This window comes from Aspergillus uvarum, assembly GCF_003184745.1.
Source record: "Aspergillus uvarum CBS 121591 unplaced genomic scaffold BO82scaffold_92, whole genome shotgun sequence".
Classification (NCBI taxonomy): Eukaryota; Fungi; Ascomycota; class Eurotiomycetes; order Eurotiales; family Aspergillaceae; genus Aspergillus; species Aspergillus uvarum.
Genome location: NW_020291389.1, coordinates 119,054 through 126,446, shown reverse-complemented (window position 1 = coordinate 126,446; position 7,393 = coordinate 119,054). Strand labels below are relative to the sequence as shown.

The 7,393-nt window shown below is 53.7% G+C and overlaps 5 protein-coding genes across 5 annotated transcripts; 2 read left to right on the top strand and 3 right to left on the bottom strand.

Moving 5' to 3' along the window:
* Positions 1-810: 810 nt before the first annotated feature.
* Positions 811-1,502, bottom strand: BO82DRAFT_407392 (cytochrome c oxidase subunit VIIa; the record flags this gene model as incomplete). The annotated part of the gene is made up of 4 exons (XM_025639631.1): positions 811-890; positions 977-1,012; positions 1,278-1,320; positions 1,473-1,502. 4 exons carry the CDS (start codon positions 1,500-1,502, stop codon positions 811-813), a joined length of 189 nt encoding a protein of 62 aa, XP_025486396.1.
* A 319-nt stretch (positions 1,503-1,821) lies between these two features.
* On the top strand, positions 1,822-3,304 carry BO82DRAFT_359380 (TBP-associated factor 8 family protein). The gene is made up of 2 exons (XM_025636563.1): positions 1,822-2,279; positions 2,367-3,304. The coding sequence occupies exons 1-2, from the start codon at positions 2,003-2,005 to the stop codon at positions 3,155-3,157; spliced, it is 1,068 nt and encodes a 355-aa protein (XP_025486395.1). The 5' UTR covers positions 1,822-2,002; the 3' UTR covers positions 3,158-3,304.
* Positions 3,305-3,321: 17 nt separating this feature from the next.
* Positions 3,322-4,034, bottom strand: BO82DRAFT_359379 (uncharacterized protein). Its single transcript, XM_025636562.1, has 2 exons — positions 3,662-4,034; positions 3,322-3,543 (listed from the first exon to the last, which is right to left on the bottom strand). Exons 1-2 carry the CDS (start codon positions 3,877-3,879, stop codon positions 3,432-3,434), a joined length of 330 nt encoding a protein of 109 aa, XP_025486394.1. The 5' UTR covers positions 3,880-4,034; the 3' UTR covers positions 3,322-3,431.
* Positions 4,035-4,059: 25 nt separating this feature from the next.
* Positions 4,060-5,677, top strand: BO82DRAFT_215492 (putative Rad51 family DNA repair protein). Its single transcript, XM_025630735.1, has 2 exons — positions 4,060-4,299; positions 4,393-5,677. Exons 1-2 carry the CDS (start codon positions 4,240-4,242, stop codon positions 5,644-5,646), a joined length of 1,314 nt encoding a protein of 437 aa, XP_025486393.1. The 5' UTR covers positions 4,060-4,239; the 3' UTR covers positions 5,647-5,677.
* Positions 5,648-7,242, bottom strand: BO82DRAFT_359375 (threonine/serine dehydratase). Its single transcript, XM_025636561.1, has 3 exons — positions 7,202-7,242; positions 6,580-7,144; positions 5,648-6,504 (listed from the first exon to the last, which is right to left on the bottom strand). The coding sequence occupies exons 2-3, from the start codon at positions 6,914-6,916 to the stop codon at positions 5,708-5,710; spliced, it is 1,134 nt and encodes a 377-aa protein (XP_025486392.1). The 5' UTR covers positions 6,917-7,144; positions 7,202-7,242; the 3' UTR covers positions 5,648-5,707.
* Between the last annotated feature and the right edge of the window lie 151 nt (positions 7,243-7,393).

Below are 7,393 nucleotides of genomic sequence, written 5' to 3'. Positions count from 1 at the left end.
AGGGGGGGGCATGCATGCATGGTGAATGAGGTTGTGGTGATTGATGTGCTGTGGCGGTGCTACCTGGGTGTGCCGGTGAAGGGTGATGTGAAGGGTAAGGAGGTGTGATCATTGCATTTGTTCATTTGAATTATTAGCGACTGGATAGATTCCCTGCTCCTGTTTCCGTTTCTGCCTCTGCTCCTGTTTTTACTCTTACTGTTATAAAGAGATGATTTAGGCTGTGCCTTTCTCCCCCTGATTTGGTTGATACTTGGGGTAAGGTGAGGTCGATGCTCGCCTGGTCTTGAAAGGGCTCAGAGATGGTTGTGCAAGTCTCAGACCAGTATCCTACTGCCTTGACTATCTAAATTCATTGTGCTCGTCATATCATAAATCCAGTAGGACGGACGCATTGTAAGTCATGCCTTATTACTTACTGGGACTCACCTTGAACACCCCGCGACATGCAATCGACGGACTGGTAATAGACAAATCAGCGCATTGAGTATAAGATTGCTCTTGCTTGCTCGAACTCGATGAACAGTGAGGAACCAACACCACCTACACACGCAAACCACTCCTTATCTCTGGATATATAAGACTAGTTAACCACAAGAACACCACAGAGAATCTCGCATGCCGACGCTACCGGGTGACCCGTAAATTGGATGATACTGGTACAGGTACAGACACAGAACCGAGTCAGACCGGCTCGAATCGAGATTGGACTAAATAGACAAGAGGGATAAATGCTTGATTGAGACTAATTCAACATAGTACAACACGGCTCGACAGTGCCAGTACCCCGAATAGGAATCACAAGTCGATCTAGGCCTGCTGGGCGGCGCGCTCAGCCTCCAGGCGGGTGTAGTAGTTGTCACGGGCGCGGACGCGGGGAAGGTGGTAGCCTGTTTTCGAGTTATTAGCTTTGAGAGCTTGCGGATAAGGAATGGCACTGCACTGGGGTGAGTGCAAGTGAAGCAATTGTACGTACCGTACCACCAGAGGTAGCCGAAGGTGGTGCCGAAGCCTGCGTTCGAGGGATTGGTGGTTAGCTTGGATCTCTTAAGAGGTTGTATAATTGGCTTGGGTTTGCGCGGATGCGGATGGACGAAGCTGGGGATTGGCGCGGTGGGATGAAGGTAATGGTGAGATTTCGAACGCAGATTGTGGTGGCGTTCAGGATTGGATGTGTGGGCAATGGGTCGGATTATGAGGTTGTTGCGTGAAGTTCGAACGTGCGATTGGCTGGCTGACTCGCGGCAGGCAGGCAGGCAGGCGTAATGGGGACTCACCGAAGGCGGTGCTCAGGTCAAGGACCAGAGTGCGGCGGAGCATCTGTTCATTTGGGAGCTGTTAGTTCTGGAAAGCTTGCGGAAAGTGTGGTGTAGAAGCTGTGCCATTGGCATGGCATGTCATTATGGCATGGGGAGTGGGACGATCGGGTTCTGATGATTGCAATTGAAATTGAGAGTAAGGGAAACACATACGCCGGTGATAGGACGGATGGTGGCGGCCATTGTGATCAATTGGATGCAATTGTACCCGGAGATCTGGTGGTGGTGGTGGTGGTGGTAGTAGTGGTGGTGGGAAAGTAGAGGAAAAGAAAGCAGCAGCGGTGATGTCGAAGTGAAAGTCGGAAGTTGAGGTGAAGCTTTCCCGGGCCGGGGTGTAGTAAGCGACCGCTGTGAGTGGCCTGACGGTTGGGTTGGTCCAAGGAGATCCCCAGTACTAACTTACCACATGCTTAAGGGACAAGTGCAAAGTATTACATTATGTGACTATGTGGAGCTGGAATCCAGAGCTTTTCGTACTTTGCTGGTCTACTGGCAGTCTACACACACTGAATGCTCAATCACAGCTGAGTGAGGCAGGTTCAAGGTAAAGGCTACTGTTGCTGCCTCAGGTGTCACTCAATATGCCAATGCCGTGCACGTGATCACCAATTGCGGCGGGCGTGTTTCCCGCCCGGCTTCTCTGCTTCCTCAGCTCTCTCCATCATGACCATCCCAACGGCGCCATGGTCGAGTCAGAACCAACCATCAAGCGCTCCGCCTCTTCCTCCTCGTCTGAAGATGGACTGAATCCTCCTGATGCAAAGCGCGTCAAGCGTCATTACCACCACCATCACCGCCTGCAGAGCCCCGTTAACCCAGCTCTACCTGAGCCCGCCATCGTCGACGATGCTTGTGTCGACCAGCTCCTAAACCGGTCCATCAGTCAATATTTACGAACATGCGGGTTTGAGCTCGCAGACCCTGCTGCGCTGGACGCCTTTCGCAGGGTGACTGAAGAATGTATGTTGGATTTGCTCCTGGTCTTGTATGGATCAAGTACAAAACCAGGATCCGCGACACGATGTTGACACAGAGACCCGCATTTAGATATCTTAAGCGTCGCATCCTACGTGCGACAATCCATGCTATCGAGCCGGCGCACCCAACCCATACCTCATGATTTCGACGATGCCCTACGCCGTCACTCTGTTCCGTACACCGACCTCCTCCCACACGTGCAACCTCATCCCAAACTCGACCCGATCCCGACACCTCAGCCCACTCCGCCGCCAGAAGAAGACTCCTTCAAGGCCCTCCCATCCTCTGGGCCACAGCTTAGCGTCGAGAACGACCACGTTCGAAGCTCCTACATCCCGAAACACTTCCCCGCCTTCCCCAGCAAACACACCTACCGCCATACGGCAGTCTTCACGGAACGCGAGCAGGACGCTCGGAAGATTCGCGAGCGCGCTACTGAAGACGGCCGGCACGGAGAGGAGGCTCTGCGCAAGCTGGCGCGGGCGGCCTTCAAGGACAACCAGTTTGGGTCCTCGGCGCGCGAGAAGAAACCCTGGGGCCGGCGCGCAGAGACGATGGATAGTATGTTTGAGAAGACTGTGAAGGGGCTGGCGAAACGGATGCAGCGGACCGCCACGGTGCCGGGTGCGGCGGCGCCCATGGAAATCGATTCCGGAGCTGGGTTGGATACGGAGGTCAAGCCGGTTAGGTCGAAGCTTGCGTTGAGCATCGAGCTGCCGCCTATTATCAACTGCGAGCGGGAGTTCTGGCGGCGGGCGCCGTCGTCGGGGACGCGGAGAGCAGTAGAGGATAAGCAACCTGCCGTGAAGAAGGAAGCTCATGATAGAGCTTCCCGGGTGGACAGCTGGGTGAGCACTTGAGAAGGAGGCAACGGGCGCGGTTGTATATGGTGGGTGAGTGCAATGGCAGTATGCACGGGCGTCATGGGGGCGTTTCAGCTTGTTTTCTTTTTCTTTTTGAACCCTTGCATTATTGCAGTGAAGATACCCATGGAGTAGAGTTTTAGAATCAAATTCAAAATGTTTGGCTAATCAGTGACCATCCACATAATTTCTCACCCAAATAACGCCAGAATCCCCGCACTCCAACTCCGCATACAATGCTAGCGATACAGACCAATGTTCATTGTACATTTCATGCCTTCGCGGCCTTCTCTGCAGTGACGGCCCGTTTCCGCTTTTCTTCCTCCTTTTGAAGCCTTATTGGTTCCCATGCGGTTGTCTCGACGGTCAATCCTCCGGCGCATCTTATGCGGTAAAGTAGAGTCAGCAATCCCAGCAACGACAGCGAAAGCAGCACCACCACCCAGTGAAGGATCTTTCTTGCGACCAGGAAAGGAAAAAGTAACAAGCCAAAAAAGTTACCTTCGAAACAGGCGCACAACCGGTTGACAGACGATGACACCAGGCTTTGGGATCCCGCCCTGAGGAGGATTACACGAGAATTGTACCATCTCCAGCAGCTGGCATTTCTCCAGATCGACGGGGCCGCCTTTGCGACGCTTCTCTTGGAAGTTCTTGGTCGAGATGTTGACGTGCTCAGGGAGGGTTTCGGCGTGGAAAACGGGGACAAGGGGGGCCATCGTCTATGAGGTGGGTGTGGTAGGTAAGCCTTGACCGAATTGATGCAGTGGTGTCAGGATTCGCAGAGCTAGATGGTGTGAATTTCGGGTTGCGATTCGGTTAATCCGTATAATTATTAGCAGAGGATTCAAACTCCAGAGGCGTTATGCGGAGGCGGCGGAGGAGAGTTGAGAAAGTCGAAAGGTGAGGGGAGCGGAAGGCTTTCCGGCGGCCGGTGCGGACGAAGCTGGTGGGTAGGTGGATTGCCATTGCTTTGATTTCGCCATCTTCCGTCGATTGAAACGGACAGCAACCAGGTGCTATACTACACCATCCCGGGAACCCCAAGAGGATCTGCAGGTAGTACTTGGGAGTCGAATATGGCGGCTGCCTTTGGAGAAAGGTTACTGACGGAAGTGCATGAGGAGAGGTTGGACGAGGTCGGTATTGGGTCATATTTATATCCCGATGCGTGGGGATGGTCAGCGCCAGGCATCGCGCTCTATCTTCCACACACTGACTGATCGCTATAGCTCTTGCATGATTTCAGAGGACTATACCAAGAACGTATCGGAAGGAATACCCTGAAGCCTAGCTTTGGGGTCGACGAGCTCGACAACCTCCTGGGTATTTTCACCGCACCCGCTCCGTCGGGACAGCATCGAGCAGACACTGCACAGGAAGAACTTCAGATCACCTCAGAGCATGACCCTGAGGGTGAACTGGCGCATAACCAATCTGGGATAGATGCCAATACTCATTCTGCCGGTATCACAGTGCCTGCTTATACGAGTCATGCAGACCCCGTCTTGGAGATATCTAGCACGTCTTCTGCAGCAGGAAAGACCAATTTGCTATACTATCTGACTGCCCTTGCTGTTCTACCGGCCGAGGTTAAGGGCTTTCAGATCGGAGGTCATGACTCGGCGGTGGTCTTCATAGACACTGATGGACGCTTTGATGCCGAGCGACTGCGTACCGTCCTCCGCGGCATTGTTAAGGTTAAATGCGGAGCACAGGATATGAGTCGACTTGACGAGGAAACGGAGAGAACGATCGAGTCTTGCTTGGAACATGTCCATATCTTCCAGCCCCAGTCTTCGTCGGCCCTTCTTGCCACACTCCAGCAGCTGGATACTTACCTCCTGGATCTCGCCCGCCATGTATCTAGCTCTCGAGCACTTCGGCTGCTATTCCTGGACAGTGCCAATGCTTTTTACTGGCAGGATAGGTTGCAAGACGAGGTAACTCGCATTGAACAAATAGGGCGTCCGGCTGCAGAGATCGAGACCGATCGCCGCAAGAAACAGAGCTTCTACCTCTTCGCCATGTACACGGACTTGGTGAGGGAGTTGAAGCGACTGCAGCGCGTGTTTAGCTGTGCAATTGTCTTTACTACTACTGCTGCCCCACATACAATACCAAGCCGTCATTCACCTGGGTACCAACCCTCTGGACCATATGAGCTTTTTGACCCTCTTGATGCGCCTGCCTTCCGGAGGCCGTCGTTCCGATCGGCTCTTCCAGCACCGTGGGGGACTTTCCCTGCACTACGAGTCGTTGTTCAGCGTGATCCGGTTCGGCCATTTCCTGCCGCGATGGGCTTGCAGGAGGCTGAAGAGAACGCGGCCAAGCGGCAGGAGGTACTCAGACGTGGCCAATTCTGTGGTTGGGTGAATATGTGGGGACGTGAAGACTGGCCGCGGAGATGGCTCGAGGGTGTTGAGGCGCTAGATGGGGGCATGTTTTTCTTTCGGATGGGTAGAGATGGAGTGCAATTCGGGTAAATTCTATAAGTGGGTATACACGCTATGTGCAGACGACGCTGGTCTCATACATCCACAACACTCAGCTATACAGCTTTGCAATTGCTTCAACTGTTGTGTTGCCTCCGCTGAAGACAATGCCCACATCCCAACCGCTGGGAGCTTCCTTCTCCACGAGACGTCGAAACTCCTCATTATACAGACAAACCGCCAACCCCACGACGGCACTCGGCTCAACAACAGCCTTTATACGCTCCAAGACCAACCTCATCGCGGCCTTGATCTGCTCCTCCGTCACGGCAAAAGCACCAGCCACCTTGTTCTTATCTGCAATCACCTCCCAGTTCAAGAGGCCAACGGGTGTGCGCAACCCGTCCGCAATGGTTAAGGTCGACACTGCTGAAACGCGTTCCCCGGCCGCAAGACCGCGCCGACAGTCATCTGCACCCTCGAAGCTAGGCTCGGCACCAAACACCTTGGTCGTCTTATCAGAGAAGAAGGTTGCGACACCGGCATTGAGACCACCACCACCGACCGGAGTGATCACAGCATCGAGCACCGGACTTTCCTGGTGGACGCTCAGATGCGGCTTCTCCGTAACAAGCTCCTTATACTGCTCCTCCAGCTCCAGGGCCGTTGTTCCCTGCCCGCAGATGATGTTAAAATCATCGTACGGTGGTACCAAGATCGCCCCCGTCCTTGCCTGCACTTCTTCGACGACAGCCTCCCGCTCCACACTCGTCGATCCACTGAAAATGACCTCTGCGCCATGGGAGCGCGTTCCCGCAATCTTCGACGGTGTGCTAATACTGGGCATAATGATGTAGGCGGGGACATTGAGAGTGGAGGCGGCGAGAGCAAGGGCCTGAGCATGGTTCCCTATACAGCGCAAGCTGGTATTAGCTTGATGTGTGTGTGGTTTGAGTTCTTAGAAGTTAGTGATCTTTAACATACCTGAGCTATGCGTTATCACCCCGCGCTTCTGCACTTCCTCGTGACCCCGCTCTTCGATAAGTCGCAGCAAGGCGTGGAACGCGCCTCGGGCTTTAAAGGCGCCAATCCGCTGGAAGTTCTCACATTTGAAGAAGAATCGAAACTTGGGGTTGGCGGGCGATTGTCCTTCGGAGGGGGTCCCGTTCAAAGCTTCCGGGGATTGCGGGGTTGAAGCGATGTTGTTGAGGGTTTGGTTGGTGAGGAGAGGCGTGCGGTGCACATAGGGCTGGATAAGGGAATGGGCATCCTGCACAGCGGACGGAGTGAGGGATTGAACTAAGACTTTGGGGTCGGACATGATGAGTTTCAGTGAGCTTCGTTCTGAAAAATGACTTCAGTCAATTCGTCATGTCAGATTTGGAAAGGTGAGGGGGTTTGTTTACTAGGTAAAGTGGAAGGAATGAGCGAGTCTCCGGATATAATGGCGCAATTAAGCATAGACACATGATGTCCGCGGTGAATTCAATTCCCCACCACTCCGGCACCGGAGGGACCACACTCCGTACAACATGCACCAAGTCCCGAGCTGCAGAACACACAGTGTGAGTCATTCATCTAGATAGGGAATTTCAGGGTTACTTACTCTCAGCAACTTGATGGTACAGCTGAGTATACGGGTCCAGGTGTACGGAGTAGAAGTGCAGTGCGTTGTTCAACAGACCCGATCGGGGATAGTGCGGGACTCCGGCGGGGATGACAGAAACACGTGACCATCTCATGCCCGAAGGGGAAATTTGGAGGGGCACTCAATTTCCCCTCGGCCTGGCTGGATTTC